Here is a 27,078-nt window from a genome sequence, read left to right on the forward strand (position 1 = left end):
CTGGCCCCAGGACTGGCCCTTGGGGCACACCACTTGATACCAGCTGCCAGCTAGACATAGAGCCACTGATTACTACCCTCCAAGCCTGATGATCCAGCCAGTTTTCCATCCACCTTACAGTCCATTCGTCCAACTCATACTTCCTTAGCTTGCTTGTCAGAATGTTGTGGGAGACCATAACAAAAGCTTTGCTAACATCTAGGTATATTACAACCAGTGCTTTCCCCACATCCACAGAGCCGGTCATCATGTCACAGAAGGCAATCAGGTTGGTCGGGCATGACTTGCCCTTGGTGAATTCATGCTGACTGTTCCTGATCACCTTCTTCTCCAAGTACTTAGAAATGGATTTCTTGAGGACCTGCTCCATGATTTTTCTAAGGACTGAGATGAGGCTGACTGGTTTGTAGTTCCCCAGATCCTCCTTTTTCCCATCCTTAAAGATTGGCAAAATATTTGCCCTTTTCCAGTCATCTGGGACCTCTTCCAATCACCACAAGTTATCAAAAATAATGGTCAACAGATCTGCAAATACATCAGCCAACTCCCTCAGCACCCTTGGGAGCATCGAGTCTGGCCCCATGGACTTGTACATGTCCAGCTGTTCTAAATTGTCCCTTACCTGTTCTTTTCCCACTGTTGATTGTTCACCTCCTCCTCAAACTGTGCGGCCAAATACAATAGTCTGAACACGACGTTGCCTGTGAATATTGAAGTAAAAAAAGGCATTGAGTACTTCATCCTTTTTCACATCATCTGTCACAAGGTTGCCTCCCCTATTCAGTAAGGGACCCACACTTCCCCTGATCTTCCTCCTGTTGTTGACATACCTGTGAAACCCTTCTCATTTCCCTTCACATCTCTTGGTAGCTGCAACTCCAATTGTGCTTTGGCCACCCTGATTTCATTCCTGCATGCCTGAGCAATACTTTTATACTCCTCCCTAGTCATTTGTTCAAGTTTCCACTTCTTGTAGGCTTTCTTTTTATGGTTTAGCTCACTGCAGTTCCCTAAGCCAAGCTGATCTTCTGCCATACTTGCTAGTCTTCTTGTGTGTCAGAATGTTTCATTCCTGCACCCTCAGTAAGGGGTCTTTAAAATGCAGCCAGTTTTCCTGGACTCTTTTCTGCCTCAGACTGCTGCCATCCACCACCCTGCGCTGCTACTGTGTGCAAGCCCCCGCTCCACATCCGGCCATTGCCACCCTCCAACCCTCCCCTCCCAGCTCCACCAGAAGTGTATCCAGAAGGGGTATACTCCTTTAAAAAGGTTGAAAACCCCTGGTCTAGTACAATGGCTCTCAACTTTTTAGGGTTCCGGGCACCCCTTGATAGATTCAAGGCACCCCTTGCAAAATATCAACTCTTTTTTTCACTACACTAGAGCTATTATTTTGTTGCAAGCAACTCAAAGACCACAACAGGACCACAACCCCTAGCACTAATGGATTAATTTTCAAAATCTCTGGCTGTATCTTGTGAATCGTGTTTCAACACCTAACATTGCCAACATTGTGCAGCACCCCATGACAGCCCCAAAGGGTTCTCAAGGCACCCCAGACTGTTGCAGCACACTAGCTGAAAATCACTACTCTAGTAGCATGTAGGTAGAATTGAAATAGACCTGGTTTCAGTTCCTTCCCCAACCTGCAGCAGTTCAAACCCACATATGCTAGGAGAGTGCCCTCACCTCAAGGCTATAGATCAGTAATTTTCAACCAAGCTCTCACTATACCCTGGGGTACTACATGATCCTTTTACAGGTGCTACAGGATGTGGCACAATGTTAGCAGTGGTAGGTGTGCAAGCACCTACGCCTGATTCACAGGACAAGCCCAAAGATTTCAAATAGGAATCCACAGTGCCAAAAACATTCTATCCTGTTGTGGTCTCTCTGAGTTCTTTGCAACAGAAGAATTACTTTACCATTTTTCCATAATCAAAAAACAAGTGAAAGCTAAGAGCTGGCATTTTCTGAAGGATGCCTTGACTTTAACAAGGTTGAGAACCACTGCTAATGATCACGTGTTAGCAGCTTATGGTCTGAGGAACCAGAGGGACTTTGGTGGTGTTTGGGACCAATGGGATTTACCCATGCTGTGGCCAGGCAGCAGAGACCTTCACCCATGCTGCAGCCAGATGTTAGGAAGAGCAGTAGCTGCAGCAGCAGCCAGGACCTAGCACCAGTCCACCTGGATCTAGCTGGCTCATTTCAATCCACCACCAGGAAACATTGTTAACAGCTGCTATATAGGATTGTGGGTGAAAAGCATGCTCCATCCCTCTTTTTCAATCTGTCACAGTGCAGCAAAGAATTCAAGATTCATTGGCCCAAAGAGAGAGAGAAAATAGAAAAGCAGGAGCTTGACTCTATAGTCTAGTAATCAGTGCACTCTACTGAGAGGTGGGAGATGTGATCTGGATCTCTTCAGACTATGGAGAAAAAATAAATGTGGCTTTTATGCTGCGTTAGAGCTCTAACCACTGCCCATCTCCATCCTCCCTATAATCACTTTTTAGATATTTGAAGATAGTTATCAAATCTTCCTCAGTCTTCTCTTCTGAAAAATAACTCTAGTTATTTCAGCTTATCGTCATATGTCTTGCTTCCCAGGCTCCTAATTTTTTGTCACTCTCCACTGGGCTGTCTCCAATCTGTCCGCATCTTTTCTGAAATGTAGAGCCCAAAACTGGACATAGTACTCCAGGTGAGGCCTCACCGGTACTGACTTCAGCAGAAGAATCACTTCCTTTGATATGCAAGTGCCACTCCTGTGAATACAACACAGCATACTTTTGGCTGTTTTTTGGCATCTTCTCCTCTGGCTGTTTGTAAGTCAAACCTGACCTATTAGCTATGCTATGAGAACTGAGAAAAGATTGCCTAGTTTCTGGATCCTAATGATGCTTAGGCATGGTTTACACAACTCACTGCTCAGCAGGGTCAAAGCTGAGGTGCTTCAGGGCATGCCCAGAAACAGACCTTGAAGCTACTAGGCAATATTTAATGAGGTGCTTCAAGAGCTAGACAGCAGCCAAGCATGGGTTTTGTTGATCTAAATTTTTGACATAAGAACCTAAGTCCTACTTTGGTCTCTGTGTAAACCTAGTCTGTCCCTATTGCTATTAATTTTACATAGAAAAGCCAAGGTGCTTTGGTGATGGGCAGCTATGTAAACCCAAAGAGAGAAAGGAAATTGAGGACTCAGAACCAGACCAAGACTCCTGGGCAGTGTAGCTACTTATTGCCCCTATATAGGGCATACTGGGAACAGGCAATCTTGCCTTAAGTCTCCTTTAAAGATGTCTTGTTTTGTAGACTATATACTGTATATAAAAATATGATCTGCCTAATGACTATTTGCCATCCAGGCAGCAGTTCTATAAAGGAAATTAAGCAGGCTGTTTCTCCTGGGAGTAATATTTACATTTTTCTGTACTCCAGAGGGTAATATTTACATTTACATTTCATGTTCTGAAGGCAAGAGATGTTTGTAGAACAAGGAAATAGGTCTCAAGCATGTGTCTTGGGTGCTTTTCTGTCAGAGTGGATTTGTAGAAGTGTTGCCTTTGTGGTGATCCACAAAGACAGCACCAGTGGCTGTTTTTAAGAAAAGGCATCCTGACCACAGAGGATTTGAAGCACATAAAGGAGCTGATACAATTTGAACAAAATCACAAACTGTAAAATTGGAAAGCACCATTTGCAACAATTACAAGTAAAAGCATAAAAACCCCCATCACGTCACTTGTACATCGTATAAGCAAATACTATTAAATTAGCCATTTGATAATGTTGAGACTGAATTAAATCTTCAGATATTAAATAGGATTAGCGTGAGCAAGATTTTGTACTCTAGTGTGTCTTGCGACTATGCACCAACTTCATTAGGACAATGACACTGGAGAGGATGTGCGAAAAAAGAAGGGGGAATCGTTAACAAAAATAACAAAATCGCAGCACTGCTTATGGAGTCAACTACACTGATTTCAGAGGAGAGAAGTATCTTAACAATTTACAGTGGAACAAATTAATCCAATATTGTACTTCTCATTATTCTTAGTCTCGTTTAGCTCTTATTAAGCCACTTATTATCATCTCTCTCATAAAATCTGTGACTTGAATAAATTTTCCCAATAACTTTGTATAGGAACTGCAGCTATTGTATAAAGATTGGCGTGTATGTGTTACTTAGAAAACGTACCCTGATTGAAGCTTGTTATTGTAGTAGTACTTGTAGATTTTAATATATCTACCACATAGCAAGGCAGTTTAGTATTACCATTTTCTGAGTATTGATGGGCAATCAGTAGTTTCTCTGACAATAGAAAAGACAGCTGCACTAGTGAATGCAAATGAAATGTGTTGTGATCATCTTCTTATCTTATAATTACTTGCTTACACTAGCTCAGAAAAAAGATGAATACCTCAATAAAAATTTCACTGAAAACATCAACCTATTTTTGTTGCAAAACCTAATAGAAAGCAAAAACCTGGCCTGAAATCACTCAGTAAGGAAATATCCAGTGTGCTTCCTAGATGGAAACATATCTTAAAGAATAAGAGACCCTGTACTAGAAGCCTAAAATTAATCAGTGGACTACAAGGCCTGATATTGTTGTACTAGATGTGTGTTTTTGCACTGATGAACTAAAAAAATGTCCAGGAATAAAGTGCATAATAATCTACAAGAATAGATTAAAGCACAACACCCAAACACAATAATATTAATTTGTTCTCAACATGTCAGGAATGTTTTGACACTAGTGTTAGCAATGAATATATTTCTGATGCTCTGCTCATGAACCAGGGGCATAGACCTGACAAAGCAATGACTAACCAGCATGCTTTTCTTAAAAAGAAACTAAAGGAATAAAAACCATGTGAGGTAAAGATGAAACTCAATGATGAATAATAATGACTGCAAAATGTCCTGACTTTCACCAAAATCCTAGAATTTTAAAGATGATACATGAGGAATAGGAAGAACACCACTGGAAATCAAAACAATAAATTGGATTAACTCCACATACAGTCCTAGGGTAGTGTCTAAAAACTGGGGGGGGGCAGAGGGCAGGCTTCAATACAATCCTGAAACCATCAGAGATCTGAACAAGGGAACAACTCATTCATAATTATTGTTTACATTGTTAAGCTTTACACTAAATGATTAAACTAAAACTAATGAAAATATTTAAAGCATTTATAAACTCTCACTGCCTTCCATCCTTAAATTCCATATGCAGGTTACCAGTATAAGGCCCCTACAGGTTTTAGAGGCACAGAATCACTTGCCTACCCAGGTGAACCAGTAGTCCCACTGGAGTTGAGAATTCTGCCACTGAATTTAGGGGAATCGTGATCTTGCTCTTTGATTCCAGGGCCACTGTTCATATCTGTAAACCTGAGCAAGGGTGCAAATGCTTGCACGGCTGGATTCCAATATATTACCCCTAAGACTTTATTTTTTTTAAAAAGAAAATACATTAGGGACCACAGTTGTCACTGCAGCCTTCATAGGCTGAATACATTCTGCACTGATTGGAAAGTCCCAATTCAGGACTGCACTGGTTGAGGAATAAAGGAACCTGCATCTGTGCAGGGGATTGGACTAACTGAGCATGTCCACACATGCAAGCACATGCACTTGCAGCAGCTCAAATAGAAGCACTGCAAATTTGAACCGGGGCTTTTTGCCTCAGCTCACGTGCTCAGACATGCACTTTGGTGTGAAGCAAATTGTGCCACTTGGGGTAAAATAACCCTGCCTGGCTCCTCCCGGATCTTCAGCCAGGGGGAGCTAGAGCCTGGGGCCAGCACCTGTGCTGTCCCCAGCAGTATAAAAAGCTGCCCTGTCCTGGGCCCAGCAGTATAAAAAGCTGCCCTGACAAGTAGCTCAGAGCTACTAGCTCTCAGGAGATTCTGGGGTCCAGTCAATTGGTACCTGGGGACACTACCCCTTGTGCCAGCTGGACTGCTGAAGCAGCCCTGAGAGTTCCCTGCACCCTCTACCCACTGCAGCAGTCTGGCAGTGGGGGCTGCTGCCTGGCTGTGACCTGCTGTGCACCTGCCAGACTCAGATGGGGACTGCACAGCCAGTAGAGGCATCTGCCCCTCTGGGCCAGCTGCCAGGGGACTGTGGTTGCAGGGTTGCCCTTTGTGTGGCACTACTGCCATTTGTACCCCCTGCCCAGCCATCTGGGCAGCTATCACGCAGAAGATGTTCTGGGTGTGGTGGCCTGCTTTGAACTGTCAAAGCATGTCCTCCTGGCCCCACTTGTTCAGGAGGTCAGTCACAGCCAGATGGGTCTAAACTGCCAGCTCTGAGCAAGCAGGGTCCTGCCACTGGCCTCCCTAGCAGGAATTCTGGTGTTCCCTATTGGAAAACTGAAAAATCCCTGATAAAAAATCCCGAAGTCTCTCTGTAAAATACCCCCAAATCCATGTTCTTCCACAAGTAAAACAAAAGACCACTATAAAGACAGAGAGCAAGAAAGAGTGATCAGTTGGACAATGTTTTATTGATATATCTTAGTGTTAAAACAAGTCTCTTATCATAATAATAAAGTGAACTGTAATACATATGTCATGAATTCATGAATACATTTTGCTGCACTCCCACAGGGTGATGGCCCCCATACACCCCAACAGAGGGTTCAACCCCCAAACAAGGGGTTTGGCCCCCCAACAGGGGGTTTGGCACTCTCACAAGGGATATGGCCCCCCAACAGGGGGTATAGCCCTCTCACAAGGGGTATGGCCCCCCAACAGGGGGATCAGCCCCAAACAAGTGGTTCGGCCCCCCAGACAAGGGGCTCAGACCCCCCCAGTGGGGGCTAAATGGCCCCCACAGGGGCTGCCACTCCCTTGCAAGGCCCAGATGCCCCACACCAGCCCCCCAATTGTTGCCCCATCTGGCCCCATCCGCCACCAGTTGTTGAGCCCCCCCCAATGGCTGCCCCACCCAGCCTCACCCCCCCAACTTGCACCCCTACAACCCCAGGCACCATCACTTAAAAAACCCAGAAAAAACCCAGAAATAAAATGGGAAAAAAAAGCCTCTGCTTACCTTAGAAACAGGGGTGGGGGGGCTCCAGGGCCTCCTGGCAGAGCCCTCCAGGCAGCACAGGACAGCGGAGGGGAAGGAGCGCCCAGGCTGGGGCTGCTGGGGCTGTCAGCTTGCCCCGCAAAGTGCAGACGGTGCCCCAGTCAGCCACACAGCAGCTTCAATTGCAGGTAAGTGTCGGGGGGGGGGGGGGGGGTTGTTTTGTTTTTATAAAAGTATGGGGCAGGGATGGGGGACTTGAGGAGATGGGTTCAGCCCCGGCAGGTGTTGGGGGCCTCGGGGGGGCTGGTGGCAGGAGGGGCCAGCGCCAGGAGGGGTTGGCAGTCTCAGGGAGGCTGGCTGGGGTCAGAGGGCTGGGGGAGTGGGTGGGGCCATCGGGGGTCCCCTCCATGGTCCCCTCCCCCCTCCTCCAGCCCCCCCAACCCCTTACTCACCAGCACTGGAGCCCTGGTGCTGAAACATGCAGGCTGGCCAGCCGCGTGTTTCAGCACCAGGGTGAGGGGCAACCATAGAGACACTCTGGCAGCCAGAGCGTCTCTGTGGAGGACCCAGCCTCTGGTTGCTTCAGGGCATGGTCAGGGACTGTGCCCTGCCACCCTTTTTTAAACACTGAATTTTTTAGACCACTGGATATCCAGGGGTCTAATTTTCTCCTCGCGCTGCAATTTTGCAGTGCAGGGAACATTTTCTTGTTCCCACACGTGGCTGTTGCCCCACCTCAAAGGGCTTTGAGGCGGGACAAGAGGCACGTGCGTGCTCGTGTGGATGCGCCCACTGGGCGCGTCCACACATGCAAGCACATGTGTTTGCAGCAGCTCAAATAGAAGTGGTGCAAATTTGAGTCGGGGCTTTTTGCCTCGGCGCACATGCTTGGACATTCACTTTGTTGTGGAGCAAATTGTGCCACTTGGGGCAAAATAACCCTGCCTGGCTCCTCCTGGATCTGCAGCCAGGGGAGCTAGAGCCTGGGGCCAACACCTGTGCTGTCCGCAGCAGTATAAAAAGCTGCCCTGTCCTGGCCCCATCAATAAAAAAAGCTGCCCTAGCAAGCAACTCAGGGCTACTTGCTCTCAGGAGCTCCTGGGGCCTGGTCAATTGGTATCTGGAGATATTACCCCTTGTGGCAGCTGGACTGCTACAGCAGCATCCCAAATCCATTTTTAAAAATACCCCGAAATCCATGTTCTTCCACAATTAAAACAAAAGGCCACTCTACACACACACACATACACACACACTCTATAGATATATGTGTGAGACAAAGAGAGAGAGAGAAGGATCAATTAATTGGGCAATGCTTTATTGGTACATTTACAATGTTAAAGCAATTTGGAAGCCTACCAGTGTCTCTATCATCATGATAAAACAAATTCTAAATACCTATACGTGTTGACGTGTGCTTTTGGTTTTCTTCGCACATGATAGGTTTGTGATGGGGGGATGTGGTGTTTGCAGGAAGGGGGTGGGAAGGGGGGTGGGTGTATGTGGAGGAATGTGGGTTAGTGTGTGGATAGATGTAGGGCTATTACTGGGGGGACTGTGGGTGTGGGGGACCTTGTGGGGGGGCTGCTCAGGAGCAGTGGGTCCCCTGACTCCCACAGGGTGCAGCTCCCCCAACACAGCACATGGAATGCCCCCCGTTGCAGGACTCCAGCTCCCCCCTGGAGGGCCACAGTCCCCCTGTTCACCTTGCAGGGCCACAGCCCCTCTTCCCCCCCCCAGGGTCCCAGGTACCCTGCAGGGCCACAGCCCCTCCATGCAGGGCCCATAACTTACCTTCTGCACCAGCAGTGGGAATGGGGCACTCCGAACCCACTACTGCTAGCTCCCAGCTCTCGGGGGCCACGTGCCGAGCCCAGCTGGGTCCTGCTGGCCCTAGGGCTGCTCTGCTGCCTGGCTAGGCCAGTCCCATGGCAGCAGGACCTGGTGTGGCACACGGGGACTGCATGCCAAGCCCAGCCGGTTCCTGTCAGCCCTGGGGCTGCTCGTGCTGCCTGGCTGGGCTGGTCCCTGCACACTGTGCCAGGTCCCGCCTCTGCCCTGCTGCGTCTGTGGGGAGATGGCGTGCGGTGGGACCCAACCCGGCCCAGCCCCATGCGGCTTACTAGTCTGGCTTTGCATCTGAGCGGGTCACACGGCCCTGGAAGGCGTGGCTCCTGTGCACAGGACTAGCGAGCCACACCAGTCTGGGCTGGGTCCCTCCACGGCTGCTCTGGCCACTTGCCCCCCACAGCCCCGGGGACATCTCCTCTGCCACTCCCCATACCCCCTGACATCCCCCATCACTCCCAACACCCCCCCCCAACATCCCCCTGCCACCCCTCACACACACACACACCCACCCACACCCATAAACCCACCCACCCCCATTCCCTAACCACCTTGGATAGCACCAGGGTCAGCAGAAGCACCAAAGAGATGCTTTGTCTGAAACCAGAGCAGTTTTCTCCAGGCATGGTCCAGGACTGTGCCTTGCTCTGCTGTTCTCCGGAGAGGTTTTTTTTGACCCCTGGATATCCAGGGATCTAATTTTGTCCCTGCCCTGCAAGTCTGCAGCACAGAGAACATTTTTTCATTCCCACACGTGCCTCTTGACCTGTCTCAAAGGGGTTTGAGATGGGGCAAGAGGCACATGCATGCTTGTCTGGATGCGCCCAGTGATTCTTAAGGTCCCTTCCAGCTGTGGGATACCTTTTCCAACCACCTGGGATAGAGCAGCTCTTCTGAGAGGATAGGGTGGGAAAGAAAATTTCTCTTAAAAACTGGTGTTATATGGAATTGGAGACTGTGTATATTGTTCCTGTTGGTTGACTGATGAAGAGGTTAGGGAAAGCCAACTAATTCCACTGTGCTGTTCTGTGCATCAGGGCCAAGAGGAGGTCTTTGTGGATAACAGTTTACATACAGCAGGGGTGTTGAACTCATTTGGTCCCCCCCTGGCCAGATCTGGACCACAAGGCTCTTCCTGAGCTGCATCTGAATCCACTTTCAGCAGTAGGGCAAGTGGCAGCACTGTGTCAACTCAGGGAGCTGTGGAGGTTAATGCAGCCATTGCTCACCCTGCCACTGCTGAGCCCCCAGCAGGGCTCCATACTTCAGAGTGTGACATCAGGCCCTACCTCTGCTGACCACACCACTAATTCTAGCTCTTCCAGAAGCCCTGCGGGCTGTTTGTTAGATACCCCTGATATACGCCATCCAGAGGGCTCTTAGAGATATGTACACACATCATTTAGACGTGGACAAAAATGACTCTTCTGCTAAATTTTCTAATGTGGGGAAGCTACCCTACAAAACTGTTCATGCACTGCTTTTGCCTCAAATCTGGCAGTTGCGTGGGCAAAGGAATTATGCCCCTTCACCCAGTGGCTGCACTGCTAAATGCCTTAAAACACATGCTGTGCACCCACCAGGTGCCCATACTTTTTCTGCGATCACACTTATTGCACATGCATTCTAAATTGGACCTTAGCCATTAAAAGATGTGGCCAATGATGAAGTGCATTTGTAGAGGCTTCTCTAGTGGCACTGTTGTTCCTGCAAAAATAATGTAGGAAAGTGCCATTGTGCATAAACTGCAGCAATCTGCTCCACTTCGTGTATAGTCCTTTCCATTGGATGAGTGGCATACAGCCTTAAATCTATTCAGGCTGTACTGATTGCAATCCACAGTCCATCAACATCATCTCTCATCATCATTTGGAATGCCAGTATGCCAGTTGTGGAAGAGCAGAATAAAGCTGACTGACAAAATGTTTTATATCTAATGAGTCTGTGTGCAATAATTGTAGAATAAATAATGCTCTAGAGGAACTCAGCTATCACTTGAATTCCAAAAATTAGATATTGCCTTACTAGGAGTTCATCTGTCACCAAATATTAGTCTTTGTGCCAATAACCGAACCAGACTGAGAGAATGGAAGACACCTAAGTGGGGTGAAGTTGGAACCTTCTCCTTTAGGGAGATCTGAGATGGAATGACATGAAGGGATGGAAATAGATGTCACCTTTGTAAAAATGTTTATGGTGGCACAAAGTGAAAGCAAACAGTGAAAGCAAATGCTCAAATCTGTGGCCTCAACGGAAGGTAGTAACAAACTGGGCTGCTTTGTTGCTGTCCACATGTGTTTGCTTATGGCAGAAGAGCTGAGGCAGCATGAAGCTGCCTGGGCTCTCCAGCCTCCCTTGGCAGGGACTCCTTCGACCTGTGGGGCTTGGTCCTGAACATCCTGGAATTCCTGGGCCAGGATAAGCCTCCTTAAGCCTTGGGAGCATCTGCGTCACTTTCCCCACTTACCCAGATGCACTCTTCCCTGCTTGTAGAAACACACTCTCCCCTCTGCAGGAGATTTCCCTTCAGGCACCTACAAATGCATACTGTGTCACCAGCACACATTCCTGGCAGTGGGACAAAACACAGACTGCAAATGCACGTGATACTGCAGGCTGTGAAGTGCCACAGAAACAAGGGCAATTATTTAAAACCTTAACCTTAAGAGCTTTTTCTTGGGCTGCCTGGTGGGCTTGAGTTAGGCCAGCAGAACTTGAAGAGGACCGGTCAGAGACAACAGTCCAGATGCCACTGGGGGGCACAATTACCTGGAGTGCCAGCCCAGCATAAGTCAGGAGCAGATCCAGGATACTAGGAAGTGGAAAAAGTTGTCACCATAGGCAACGCATAGCAGGGACACGTGCCCCTCCTGAGATTGGCCACCACCGGCTTCTGCAGGTGGTCGCCACTATCCGCCTCATTGTCAGCACAGCCACCAGTGGCTGTAGGCAGTCCCTGCTCATCGCCCACCGCTCGCCACCCCACCTCCACTGCTGACACTGTGAGTGGTCCCCACTCGCCACCATGGTGCCCTCTCGAGTCACAGGAGGCACCAGTTGTTTATGGATGTCACTGAGTCACCTGACTGAAGGGGGACAGGGCTTAACATGTATATGGGCCTGAGCCTACACAGGCAGTCTGGCCCTGGAGACTGCAGAGGAAGGAGCTTTCTTGGTCTCACCTACTCCACAGCTCCTTCTTCTGCCCCAGGGCTCATCTCCCTGTTAAGCCCCATCCCTTTCTGGTCAGGTGCTCTCCTGCATGCTGTCTCAGCTCCTTCTACAGTCTTCTCCCTTTTTAAAGTAACAAGCATGCCCACGGCCTGTTACACTGTTGTCCAGTCTAGTCTCTCACTCATTTTGGAAGAAGTGAGTGTAGCTCTGGTGTCCATCCTAGTCCCTTATCCCCATAAAAGATTACTTCTTCTATAACGTACAGCTCCCAAGCAGCATCCCTCTTTAACAGCAAGATTGGCTGCTTCTGCTCTGGCATCCAAGAGGAGGTCTTTTCTAGTAACACCCAACACCAATCCTCTCCATTTGTAAGGCCAGGAGGCTTGTAGAAAATTACAGGCTGGTATTACTGGGGTGTAATGGGATGGTAAAATAGAGGTCATGGGCATCTAGACAGCTGGGGAAGTGGAAGATCCCAAAGCCTGGCAGTGACCCCAGTATGTTCTGTGTTTAGCAGGCTATTTTGCAACTCCACATCAGCTTAGACTAAAGGCAAAAAAATAGAACTTAATGTAAACAAGACTATTTGAATTTCTCAATTTACATTCATGGCCACAAAAGTGCTATCAGCTAGCAGAAGTGCAGTGTGCCGAAAACTGTTTAAAGGGCTGGTGATGCTCGTGTTGACACATTAACATAGAAAGCAGATGCATTACACTTTTACTGTGTAGTAAATTGAATTTACTACGTAGTCAAAGTGGAGCGGACACGTGACATGCAGCCCTACTACACAGTAAATTACCCAAATCCAGGAGACCATTATCCTCTGAAAATGTGTAGTAATTTTACTACCGGCAAAATTTACTGCGAGGCATATATCCCTTGTCTGCTTCCTCCTCAATTTCATCCCTTTACTCAATGCAAACCACCTCCCCTGCCACCTAGTGGACAGATACTGTGATAGCTGCCACTGCAGATAGTTGAGGAGAGTTTGTTGTGTCCACTCCTTCTTATGGAGTAAAATTTGGGGTAAATTACTCCATGCTAACAGCAGTGCCAGATTTAGGCTTAAACTACAGTTTAGGGCCTCACAATATGAGGGGCCTCTAAATAAATAAAAAAAGGACATTTTCATTCTAATATGACAAAAATATACATATATATACACACACACACACATATATATAACTTCACAGTTATTATTCATATTGAGTTCATAAATTTGTGCAGAAATAATAATAATTCCTCTGAAAATTTCATGAAAATCCATTTTCATGGATTCTTTTTATTTTATGGGGCCTGTTAAGATAGACGCAGCTTAGGGCCTCAGCGTGTCATAATCCGGCACTGTGTAATATTGTTGTGTATTCACACTCACAGTTATTACAATTCATATGGTCATCTTTCAGTTATCCTTTGGTGAACTGCATTTCCTTCTATAATAAAGAAATAATGCACCTAGATAAGAGAGGATTTCAGTAGTTGTTGTAACAGTTTAAGGTATTACGTATCTCTGCTACCAGGTATGATGGCCTGTTCAGCTCTGCTCCCTGTCACCCTTTCCTAACTACCAAGATCTGTGTGTGCAAGTGAGTGGCAGCAGCTGGTTACATGGAGAGCTTGTAGCAAATAAAACCAAACCAGGTCCCAAGCAACTTGACATGCAAGGTCTTTGGTACAGGGACTGTCTTTTTGTTCCGTATATATACAGCACCTAGCACTGTGAGGTCCTGACCAAAGACCCAGACTCCTACAAGCTACAGTAATGCAAACAATAAATACCTAAACATTTTGTGTTTCTGCTATATGAGAGACCATGCTGCAGCTAGACTGCACACAGAATATTCAGATGACAAACCCCAAGGGGCACAGACTCAGCCAAAACAAGCTCACTTATTTCATTCAAGCAAGCAATCAGTGAGCACATCTACATGCCCATTAATGCACCGCAATTATGGCGCGTTAAGTTACTCCTGTAATGACAAGTACTAACTTAATGTGCCACAATTGGTGCTACCGTGCATTAGCTCAAATGAGCCATCTTTTTGTGGCATTAATGCACAGTAGATTAAATCTACTGCGCATTAGTGCATTAGCATGGGTTTTGCCTGCCATGCCAATGTGCAGAATTAGTCTACTGCCCTTCTAGTGTCTCATGTAGACATGCCCACTGAATACTTCCAAGCCTCCAGTCAGCTCTAATTTAAGCCTTACCTTAAAAACTTCTATTCTGATTATTGCTTAGTTCATTATTTGAGCTGAAACTTTATTTGTAAGCTGGTTCATTTCCAACTACCATTTCCCTGTTTGTAGCAGTCTGTCAGTGCCATATGCTTATTCTTGGCTTTCTTTTGCTACCAGGAGTTTGCCTATCAGCTTTCATTAATGCACCTTGCAAACGTGCATTTAATCTCCATGAAGGCATATGAAAATGCTACCCTGCTATTTTCATCAGAGGAGGATGCTAGTGGGTAGTGTGTCCAGTGAACAAGGTAAATAACATAGGCCAGATGCTCAACTGGGTTCAACCAGTCCAGCTCCATTGAAATCTATGTTCTATGCAACTGAACATAGGGCCATTGAGGTCAAAGAAATGACATCCACCTATACCAGTTAAGGCACAGTATTGTTGCTTACTGTATTGAACTAGGCTACTTAATTAGGTACCAGGAAAATATTCTCCAGAAAAAGGGAGTCCCAGTCAATTTGGCTTCCACTGTAAGTGCTTCTCAACTGTTTTCCACTGCATTCTGTGGAGGAACATTAACATGTGCTCTCTGTGTGCTATGACAACTGTTTAAAGTCTTACCAGGGTTGCATTTGCTGCAGTGCCAGGGTTTGAAGTCTTCTTTATAGCGTAATCTCCATGGCAGCCTGTGTAGCACAAAAATCCTATTCGAATAACTTCAGTGCTTACATTAGAGAAGTCATTTAAAGACAATGTGTGTAAGTTAATGGAGCCTACAGCATAATGAAAATTTCACAGGAGGCCCAAAAGAAACCTGAACCTGGGTTTCATACCATCTGGAGTGTCTTCACTGGTGGGCTACAGGAATCAGTCTCTCTCAGATTGGCTCATTGAATATTCAGCTTGTTTATACGAATATGGAAAAGCTCCAACAAGCGAGATTGAGAAAGACCTATTCTGAAAGGCCAATAGCATAGTGGTAAGGGAAGTCACCATGGATGTGGAGATTGAGGTTCAGTTCTCCAGGGACTTGAACCTTGTTCTCAAATATCCTGACCAGAAAGTCCATCCTCCATCCACACTCCAGGGCTAAGTGCCAGGACCACCAGGCTACTGGCTATGTTCTCCATTTCTCCTCTTCTTGTCTTTCATGAAAAACTCCCAGTGATCTCACTTTCATCCAAATGAGGAATGGTAAAATCCCCATAAAGTTTCATGGGACAGCAAAATGATTTCCTGCCCAGCTCTACTTTTAGCTTGCAGGAGGAAGAGGGTAGCAGCTCTGACCTCTATGGGCACGTAGGACTGGCACCAGCCTCCTCAGCCACCAAGTCTAGCGCTCCTTTCTCACAGAGGCAGCCACTTTTATATACCATATTTACTCAAATATAAGATGACTCTGATAAGATGACCCCCCCCAATAGTTACATTCTAAATATGGGAAATTTATAACTTTGACACGTTTCTAGGTCTAGAAGCTAGTTACTGGAGGTTTGTCTTGAATTTGTCCCCCTCCTACTGCTACAGCAGGGAAAATAAATCTAGTGGGGGGTCAGGCAGCCCTCACCCCCAGCTTCTTCCCCTCCTTACTGTCAGACCCTACTGTCCTTGAGCACATGGAAGTGAGGAACAAATTTGAAAAAAGTACCTTGAAATAAACATAGCTATAACAATTTGCATATAGTAGCCATAGACCTAATTCATCCAGACTTTATGCATTTTCCCTTTTTTTTTTAAACGGCTGAAAGCTTTAGCCTAGGTGCTCCATAAAAACATGCTTTTCAGCAGTACTCTGGCACCTGCTAGTATAAAGTACAACCTATGCTTTTTTTCTTGTGTTTCAAGGGCCAAATCAGTTCTGAATTCTAATGGGCAAAGCCCAATACCAAGTTCCAAGTTTCAAATGAGCAGAGTTCAATCATTCAAGTCCTTGTGGCTCTACCACCAGGCAAGTATCCTCCTTCCCAGACTCATCAGTTGGAGAGTATCTGAAGCCTGAGACTATTTAGTTGGTCTAATAAAAAATATCACATTTACCCAAAGAACTTGTCTGCCTATATCCCCAAATCTGTAGCAGACCTCCTACATGCAAAGATAAATACAAGGGTAAGCACAGCCCACCCCATGGCTCCAGCTGCTGCTCAGCAGGACCCAGCCCCAGCACTGCAGGTGGCAGCAACCTCTGCCTCTGTCTGCAGCAGCCAAATCCAGGACTTTTGCTTCAATTTACACCAACCAGTCAGGATGCCAGGACAGCCTGTGAAATCTGGGACTGTCCTGGTCAGTCCAGGACATATGGTCACCCTAGATCAAAACTGACTTGGGCTTCCCTTGCACCAGCAAGTAAGACATGATTTGGATCTTACCCCAATCCCAAAATCCCACATCCTGCTATGCATATGTGGCATGGCAAGAGGTGTGATTGTTGGGATTGAGGATTAGACCCCTTCACATTTTAAATTAAACGTCTGTCAGAGCCCTAAAATAAACAAGACAAGCTTTTCTAGTCTCCTTTTCTCTGATAAACTTTCATTACCCTGACCACCCCATTCCTTCTCTGTACATGTTCCCGTTCAGCCTCCTTGAACATGGATGTCCAGAACTGCACACTATTGCAAGTAAATATCTCCTCATCCAATGACTCAAAGCACTTCCCTACCTCGACCTAACACTGACCAATGTGAAAGATCATCCCTGATGCCCTGGCTCAAGTTTTATAGGATTTTTCAACTCTGGAAACTGACAATTCCTAAGATTTTCACTGAGTCCTCCAGCTGTCTGACACCCTCATCTAGCCCAAGGAAGTTTTAAAAATCAGCTTCATTTTCCTGGTTTCGGTCACCTCCCTTTCTCTTGTTTTCAGCCATCTGTGTGCTGTAAACAAGCATGCACATTTCTAATCTAATATTTGCTGCAGACACTAAGACAGATTTTTCACTGTTATGCAGAGCTTTGAACCTGCTTTCCAGCACAGAGCTCTGTGGTTTCTAGTTTAAGACTCTAATGAGAGCTCTCCAGCTGCCAGAAACTAAAGGCAGCTTCTGCAGTGACTGAGCCAGATACCACAAACCTTTTGCAGGGAAAACTATACCTCTTCTTCCTAGCTGATCCCCTAATCCTGAGGGAGGGAGGGGAATTCACCAAGGAAGGCAGCTTTGAGCATGGGAGGTCCTAAAGAAACACCAGATGTAGGAGTCAAGAGAGAGGAATGAGTCCTGAATGTCACAAGTGTACACCTAGAGTTTTGGCACCTTTTTTTTTCTGTATATCTCTAATCTCAGGTACCACAAAGCACAATCATCTGCTGTTTGGTATAAACAGGGTTCAAGCAATTATAAACTAGTGGGAATGCATAATAAACACTGCAGACAGCCTGATCTAGGTATTGAAATATCATGAATCCAGCTCCCCAAAATCATGAGACAATTAAAAAAAAAAAAAACCTTTATAATTTTTAAGTTATTTTTTCCTTTTAGTTTCCATGCATTTAGAATACACAAAGTTTGTGTTTTTAAGTTTTGCTGTACTACTGCAGAACATAATAGATTTTTTTAATATAATTTGAATTACTCATAGAAAACCTTGATCCTAAGAATTCAGACTTTAAAACAAAAAAGCATGCCAAATGTTGCAAGACACATGGTAACATGCTAAGAGTTGGCAACACTGTGCTAACTCCATTGTGTGTATGCACTTGGACAACTGAGCCTCTTCCTCTTTGAATTTATCTAAAGCAGGGATTGGCAAATTTTCTAAACTGGGGATTGGCAACCTGTGGCCTGCAGTCTGGATCCAGCCCCATTAGGAGATTAGATCTTGCCTACAGCAGCTCAGATAATTGGCACCACACTCTAGGCAGGTCAGCAGAGGAGGCACCCCCAGGGTCTTATTGCCTGCCTTTTTCCATCTTTTCCCAATGTGGCATCTGCTGATTACCAATGGATGTAGAGATTTGTGGCCCATGGCAGAGGCTGGGTCACAAGCAGCAACCCAGAGTTACAAAAGGCTGACAACCTATGGTTTAGACTGAGATTCAAAAATGCAATTTTATCTCATATTGACACAGGTTCATAGGTTTAAAAAAACCAAAAACTTCCTCTAGCAAAGTACATTGGAACAGGACCCCTGGCTGCTGTTTAGCCAACACCCACTGTTTCCACCAACTCCAAGGACTTCACACTATAAACTGGTCAAATTAAATTCCAGTCTTCTTTGCTTCCAGTTTTAACTTGACCAGTTTGCACGCATTAAAAACACCATCCTCTGTTAACCAGTATTACACCTTAAATTCTTTTCTAGGCAAGATCTTAACTTTTCCTTAAGGACTACAACATCTTTTAAAGAGCACTGGTTAAGATATTTTTAAAAATTACTTTAATGGACTGAGCTTTACCTAAAATAGCTGGACTGTAGTTCTGATAGGCTACTAGAAACTAGTATAAGCAAATATGTAGTATTGCTTTCTGTAGATTTTAACCAGAGTGCTGTTTTGTTTTTGAACCTAACATAACTATGCACAGATTTTTTTTAAAAAATATTCCTTGTTTCTTCCTTAGAAAAATCTCATGTCTAATGAAGATAATTTCAGATAAAAGGAATTAAAGAAAAATAAATTAAAATGCATTATGCTCCTGGAATCATCCAATTATTGTGATGTCCATACAACTATTCCAGTCTTAGTTTTACACCCAGAAGAAATAGAAATTCACCAAGGTTTGCCATATGCAAATGTCATTATATTTAGAAATTGGCTGCATTAGAAATGTACGCATTTCTTCTTGATCTATCTCAGAATAAAACAAAGATCAAACATGCAGGCTGCCCTGCATAGCATATGCATTCAAATTCAGTATGCTTTTTTAAACACATTTTGCTCTGTATTCCTTTAATGTTAAATTACATTAAAAGCAGCATAAAAACAGGTTCTTTTTGCATTGCGAACTGCAAAGGGAGAAACTGTACAAGTTTGTAGGGTTAAACCATCCACAAGTATGGTGGGAGCAGGGTGTTAGAAGGCACCTCTAAACCCTGTCACTGCTGATCTTGTATGTTTTTTACCTATGAGTCAAGGAGTTTTTCACCCTCCAAAGTCCGTAGGATCATAGGAAAGTACGGTTGGAAGGGACCTCATAAGGTCTTTCCAATCCCCTGTTCGAAGCAGAATCATCCCTGATTAAAGCATCCCAGCCAAGCATCTGTCAGGTGTTGTTTTTCAGGTGCCAGATCCTTTAGGTGTCGTCTCCCCTCTCCTTTTCTGAATGATTTGTCCCCCTCGGAGGCTGAAGTTGGAGATTGGGGTTAGGACATGGGTGTCAATGAGATGGCCCACTGAGTCATTTCACCCAGCTTGCAGAACTGGTAGAGTCCCAAGAATTCAGGGTTGGGGCAAGCAGGGCCTGCTGCTGCATTCCCAGAGACAGAGCCTGGGTAAACATGCATGTCTTTAGGGGTAGGGGTGGGTGAATGACATCTATGTTAACTCCTGCACTGCCAACCCTCACCCTGCCACCACCGCCTGTGGATCTGGCCCCCAAGGAGACCTTCAATCTAAATTTAGCCTGTGGGAAGAACAAGTTTGACACAGCTGGCTTAGGGGATGAGGAGGTAGAGGACAGCACTTACTGCCTCTGTTAATGCAAAGGGAAACATCTGTTTAACCTGGTTAGTACAAATGGAAGTGTCCCTTCATCCTTCAGTCTACTTTGGCCACTAGCTATATGGCCATATGATGGGTTTTAAGAAGTGATCATTTCTAGTTGTGCCAGATCTCCCAATGTTTGGTGATTTTTCTCTGGGCACATCTGCGCTATGACAACAGCATGGCCTACCCAGACTATTCCCAAGCTTGTCTATCTGACCTGCACCCACCCAACCTGGAAATGCACTAGTGAGGGCACTCCAGGGTCCAGCAGCTATTCTCAAGCATATTGGAGACCGAGGGCTCAAAAGCAGCCACAGGGGGATAACCTTGGAGCAGCTTCATCTACATGTGTTAGGGTTTGGAGTATGCATGAGTAGGTGTGGGCAGAGCATGCTTGGAAAGAGCCTGGCCAGGACATGCCATAACTGAAGTATAGACATTATCTTAGAGTCCCAGCTTCTGGAGTCACATGAATGTGAGAAAATCTCTGCCTCCATTTCCAACAAAGATCATTTCTAGCTTTCTTGCTTGCAACCGGAATAAAAGAACAAAACAGAACATCTGAGGCTACTAACACCAGGAAACAAACAAAAATAATTCAAAGGTTTTTACTTTTGAAAAATCCCAAGTTTTTAGTGTGTGGCAATACTCTGGTTCTGTGGGCAATCACCAGTGACTTCACAGCAACAGAAATACAGATGGTGAGATTGTGAAAAGCCTGCAGTAGCAGCCAAATTGATTACTTTCAGAACACAGAAAGGTCAATGCTGAGCAGTTTTGGAAATCCCAGTGCTGGAGAAGACAAAACAATATTGTAGAAGACATCAGGAAGGAATCTGGAGGTTCCTTAGCTTATTCTGGGACAGCAAGCAGAGTTTCTAACTCTCTGTAAATCTACAGATAGTCTGTAAAAGAACAAGCCTAAAAATGTCTGCCTATAAAAAAAAAAATGAAATAAAAAATGGAGCATCTGTAAAAAACTAAGCAGCCATTCAGCCAAGAAGCTTGATTGAAGCTTGTTGGAATGACACTGAAGGAAGCCTGGATTCTCAGAGCACAGCAGTGCCACCTGGTGCATCAGCAGGAATACAGCACCCTACACGGGGCATTCTTTCAGGGCTTTGTAGCCCCTTCCCCTCCAACCATATGCTACTGATACTGCCATCTCCAGTTCCCTACCTGTAACACTGAAGGGTCATGGGTAGGCAAACAGTAGTCCTTCCTTGAGGGTCTGTGAAGGGATGGATGAGGATGGGCAGGACAGGTAGGAGTTAAGCTGGGGTTGGGCTGAGGAGGTGGGTACCAAAGTGCAGGATGTGATCAGGGATACCAGGGTACTGGGGTGAGTCAGGGACCCTTGGGGTGAGGGCAGCATGGTGGAAATCCATTGCTACAGTCAAGAATGGTTGGTAACCAGGTTTTTTTTGTTTAGTTTAGTCTTTTTAACTGAGAAACTGCATACTTTTTACTGACAACCAAACTTTTTAACCATGGTTGGTGTTAAACCCCTAAATTTGAACTTGACCCTTGTCCAGGGCCTGTGAGAAAGCTTGCATTTACAACACATAAAACATGTCAGTAAAAAGACATATAAATAAAAATGTCTGGTTGTCAGTGAAAAAAAAAAGTTAGCAGATTATCAGTAAAAATTTGTCTTGGGTTGGCAAGCCAGGGAGCAGCAAGGGCTTCAAAATAAAAGAAGTAATTAGCTAATCCATGATAAAACAATGTATAATTTGTATTACCATGTTCTCCTATTTATTTCATCCACCTGCTAGCATCTCTGCTATCTAAGGCTCTACAGTCCAGTACAGCATAGCCTCCACCCAGAGTTGTGTACCTGCATAAGTGTTAAATTAGAACAGCATCTTCCACAGCCTCTTATGGTGTTCTGCAACTAAACACTGACAGGGAGTAGAAGCCATTGTAAAAAATCAAGACCTCTAATATGTGCACTTCTAGCTTCCTGTAGCCAATCCCTGGTTCAAATAAATAGGATTTTATATCACTGCACTAGCCATCAGTATTTGCATATACTGGTAAATAGTTTTTTTGCATGTTTAAAGTCTGCAACTTACATGCAACAGTTTGGGGGGACGTGCAGGTCCAAGCTATTGTACACGCAAATGTAGCAGGCATGGGTAGAGACCACACCATAACAGAGCATTTTGAAGCAAGGAAGGCTTAGTCCTCTTCCTGGCCTCCAGAAGAAAGGTAACCTGGGGGTACTGGAGGCAGGCTAATCTCTATCCCCGAGAAGACAAGCATTGCTCAGCATTAACAATGCAGATGGGTATCTGTTCAGTTTTACAGGATAGTGTGTGAATTAACAGACAAAACCAATCTAGAAGCCCTACTAATCTACATGCCTCCAGCCTATTGAGGACTTCCAGGATTGCTGACAGAGGATACCACCTGCCATTTTCCTAGAAATTTTCAAGGTCTATGGAGGAAATACCTCCAATACAGGGAGCCCACATCCTGTGATGAGGTGATGGCACTGCAGCCTCTAAAAGCGTTAATGGGTCCTGGTTGCCACATGGCTGTTCAGGATACAATAAAAGAGGAAGGGGGAGGTGGGCCAAAGGAAAAAGGTATGCCTGGCTGGCTAAAGCAGGGAAAGCCTCGGGAATTACAGCTCTGTTTTCAATTGATATGCCTTCTGCCAGATTAGAAGCCAACCCTGAAGAAAAAGGGTCTTAAAAACCACAGAGGCTTGGAACTTCATTTCTACTGTGGCTGGTAAAATCATCCACCAGCTTAAACTGCTCTATGGTGCAAATCTTGACCATTCTAGACAAAGACATATAGCTCAGTCACAATCTGACTATATCCTTGGGCTGAAAGTAGACAAAGGAAACAATCAGTACCCCCTAAGCCTGGCCAAATCTTTATTCTCTCCAACCTGAATTCACAAACAAGTATTCTTGCCACCTTAATCAGAACCTGAATTCACAAGCAGGTACTAGGTCTTAAAGATGTGTAGATCCCACTAGATTACACATTCTCTTTGAAGAAACTTTGCCTAGTGCAAGAACTATAAAGTAGAAGATCTGCAAGAGGCAAGGATCACTCTGATCAGAGACCTGAGGAAGAATGTCTTGCATTCGAAAGTTTGTCTAACTTTATCCCAACTACATATGTGGTCCAATAAAAGATATCAACCCATCAAATACTTGTTTCTCACAGTTTCTGGGTCATCACAGCTGCAGCATCACTCTTACACTACTACAGAAGGTCTGCTAAGAATCCAGAACCACATCTAGACAGCCTACCAGTAAAGTAGCTGCCTACATATGGCTTCTCCCCACACTGCCCTCAATCCTGTAGCCCTCTGAGGACTTGAAGGAAGGAAGGAAACTGGAACACCACTGCTGAAAAATGCTATCAGAGAAAAGATGCACAAAAAATTTCTAAAATTGTTTATTCCTGCCCTAGTAAAAACACATAAAGAGCCTCCCCCTTCTCTGCCTTTTCACTATCTAAATCCCAGATAGTTCATCATTTTGTGAACAGCTCTGCCCAATTTAAAGATCTAGGAATATACTCCTGAAGAAAGAACATCCATAATCAGGGCAATCCTTCCAGATGGCACAATACTCAACTTCCTTCCCATTCAGTTTAGTGTGTTCATGGACCAAAACATTCTAGAGCTGCTGCAATAAATCCAAGTCCCCACATATAATTTGGAAAGTGGTACTTGCCCAGGAGCACTTACAACCCCTACTGATAGACTGCCAGAACCACCTCCCATGAGGAAGTCTATCCTCCTCCTCAGAACATACCCAATATCAGCCAGTTTTCAAGAACCCATTTTGGGACTCATAAGATACTACCAAATGCTACCAGGTGCCAAAATTCCCCCTTTTGGACCAGAAAACTAGAGAAGTACCAGTTCCAAAAACAGATCCCCATCTTCCCATATCCTGGAACTTTCTGAGTTTCTGAGTTATGGATTTAAGGGAAGTGCTGAGGTAGGAAGGCTGGCTTAGTGATGAAGTGATTAGCGTTCAACACAGAAAACCCAGCTGCAAATCCTGATGTGTGAGCAGGCTTTTCATGAATCTTATAATAGAAAATCATGTACCTTCTTGTATGTGTTTGCACATGGACCAAGGACCTTGGGAGCAGGGGAAGAGGGTCAGAGATATGCACTAGAAAGGATGCTGCTGATGCATCCAGAGTGAGAAGAGATATGGTATAATATGAACTGCCCTACTGCCCCTGGAAAAAATGCATTACCTCAAAGAACGCCCTAGACATTTAGAGTAATACTGCTCCACGGATTCATATTAATTGCCAGGTCCTAACAGCAAATGGACAGTCAAGGACCCGTCTCTGCTTGGATTTGTCTTTTGGGAACACCATCAAGCTAAGACATGCTTTTGCTTATCTACTGACACTCTTTTAAAAGTATAAGTGGACTTGAGAAAAGGAAATACTTAGAACTTAAAATAAATTCTTAAAACATCAGTTTAATAGAAAACATATATCCAAGGAAATAAAGACTTTATACTTTATTGCCAACATTTGTACTGCCAAACTAAAATCTAAATACCAAGAAGATATGCTACACATTACAGGAATATCAAGCCAAATATCAAAACAAATACAATTCACTTCCTTCATTTTTTCCACAAGTCTTAATGTCTTAGTCATAGAAGTCATCAAATTCATCTGCATGCGTGTTTTGGGCCTGCGGACGCAAAGCAGCTTCAATTTCTGAGTTGCTGTCATCAGACTCACCCCAGAAAGCTAGGGATAAAAATCAGAATAACTAATTAATCAAAACCTCCAACCACATATACATGCTATTTTTGCATCCTTTAAAGTATCTAAATGCAGTGGATTAGAATGAGGACAGACAAGAACAGTCTGGAAACTACACAACTTGTAGGGATGAATTTCCAAAACAATATGCTGCCCACAGGTCTTGTTCTCTGTTAATTGGATTGTTGTGCAGAAATACTACGCATTGATTTAGAAGCCCTACTTTATTGTTTCTCAAGGTAGTTTGACAGAACATTTTCACTCAAAGCAATTTATTTAACCATCTGCTGAATTAAGAGATTTATCTGTTATATTCCCTTCCTCTACCTGATTCTGAAGTGAAGTCACAATCATACTCTGACCTCACAGAGCTGGCACAAAATGACAGTGACATCACAAAGAATCGACTTTGCTTATTTATACAAGAGTAATACAATTTAAATACAAGCATTTGGTAATTACCAAGTGTAGCAAGCATCTTACATCAAATAGAGATTCATTTTAAATTCTGAAAAGAAAGTTGTTCATGAATGCTGGGCTGGATACAGGTATTTAACTGAAAAAGAGCACTGATAGATTTATTTTTCGAAACTATACACAAGAAGGTAAAAGGGATACTAAAAAAGAGCTAGGAAATGACACCAGGGCAAATGCTGGCACTCCTGATACTGAGAATGTTAATCCTAGCCTAGAGAACAGCCTATACCAGCAAAGCACTGCTGCGTAAGGAGCAGCACAGAAATGAGAAGTATGCCAAGTTTCATGGTATGCTCTGCTCTTCTCCCAAATCCCATGGAAGTCCCAGCTCTACAAGAGCCCTAATGGGTTCACATCCAGGCTCTACCACCTTCACCCCCATCTCACCACATCCATCCTACCATGTGTGTGCTCCCTGGGCCAGACCTCTACTCTAGACAGCTTCCTGTGGGGTGGGTGTCTGTCGTCAGAAGCCAGCACAACAACCATACCATGAATGTCTATGGTAGCGATGTTCATACTTTTTAAGCTGAGCCCCTCTTTGAGTTACAATTTTGTTTGCACTCCCCCATCTACCCACTTCATCTCAGAGGAGCAGCACAGCCAAGCACAGGGCACCCCTCATTCTAGCAGCCACCATGGCTCGGCTCCGCTCGGCAGGATGTGTTCCACCTATCTTGGCTCCAATGTCTCCTGCCTTGGTCCTGCTGCAGCTCTAGGCTGCACACCCACTGTGCTGGGCTCCTGGAGGTGCAGCAGCCTGCTGGCAGAACCTACCTGGGGCTCCCTGCCCTCGCATCCTCCTGTGAGGCTGTAGTGATGCTGGCTCCTTGCAAACTTCTTGCTTGCGCCCCCCTGTGCTGTGCCCCCACCCATAACGTTTCTTCATGCCCCTCAGGGGGATGAACCCTACAATTTGAAATCTGCTGGTCTAGGGGGACTGGAGAAGAAGTGGTGAGAAAAGCAGCTTTCCATACAAATTTACTTCCAACTCCAATTCTCCTGAAAATAAAAGCCCTTAGTATTCTTTGTGCTTTTGCCAACATTTAAAAATGAAAACCATTTAACTCTAATATCCACAAATCCAGCAGGCTGCTTCCTCCATCTTCTACTCCAGAATCCATGGGTTTGAACACTCCCCTCTTGCGCAGCAGCTGCCAAATGAAGGCAAATCACAAGCCCCTTGCTCTCCAGACCAAATAAATACAGAGAAACTCCACACATTGAAAGTTGTGCCCTTTCTGCTCCCTTGTATGGGAGTCCCTAGCTAGCAGTGACAAGGGACTTCAGAGCACATTGAAACAAGAATCATCAATAATATCCCTAAAATATCACATTCTCCTACTTTCAAAATACATGCTCTACTGTTTGGGACTACACAGACACTAAGCGTGGACTCAAGACAAAACTCAGGGTCCCCAACACTGCTTTTTATTTGTATTAGTAACTCCATTAGCATCAATTATTTGCATGTACAGGAAACCCTCACTATCCGCACGTTCGGCATTTGCAGTTTCAACTATTCACGAATGCTGAACTTGCATTTTAAATACACTTTATACACTTACAGGAGCTCCTCTGGAGCTCTGTACTTGCTGCCGCCAGGCTCCTGCCATCACCACCAGAGCCATGTCTCATTCACGGATTTCGTCATTCACAGGGGGTACAAGAATGTATCCCCCGCAAATGGCGAGGGTCGCTTGTTATCCATATAAACACCCAGTTTCTTTTTGGATCTCATCAAGGTTTTAGGCCAAGTGTGACCCTGTGGCAATGAGATGCACAGTTTATATATTATGTTATATAAAAAAAATTTTCTTCTATTGTTTTTTAATTTGCCACAGTCGACGTATCGCCTTGTATCTGTGTAAGAAAAAAGTTCCAGGTATACCATCTCCATATCACTTGGATTTCTACCAGGTCCCTTCCTAT

General features: G+C 45.0%; 1 protein-coding gene across 3 annotated transcripts in view; it reads right to left on the minus strand.

Annotated features, from left to right (window-relative positions):
- Positions 1-24,354: 24,354 nt before the first annotated feature.
- The window catches only part of KIZ (kizuna centrosomal protein), a 111,444-nt gene continuing 108,720 nt past the window's right edge, over positions 24,355-27,078 (minus strand). For all 3 annotated transcript variants that reach the window (XM_019491029.2, XM_019491031.2, XM_019491028.2), the window contains one exon: positions 24,355-24,654. In XM_019491029.2, the coding sequence (XP_019346574.1) occupies positions 24,551-24,654 (104 nt within the window). In that variant the 3' untranslated portion in view covers positions 24,355-24,550. The remainder of the gene's footprint in view (positions 24,655-27,078) is intronic.

Source organism: Alligator mississippiensis, chromosome 1 (genome assembly GCF_030867095.1).
Source record: "Alligator mississippiensis isolate rAllMis1 chromosome 1, rAllMis1, whole genome shotgun sequence".
NCBI classification, from domain to species: Eukaryota; Metazoa; Chordata; order Crocodylia; family Alligatoridae; genus Alligator; species Alligator mississippiensis.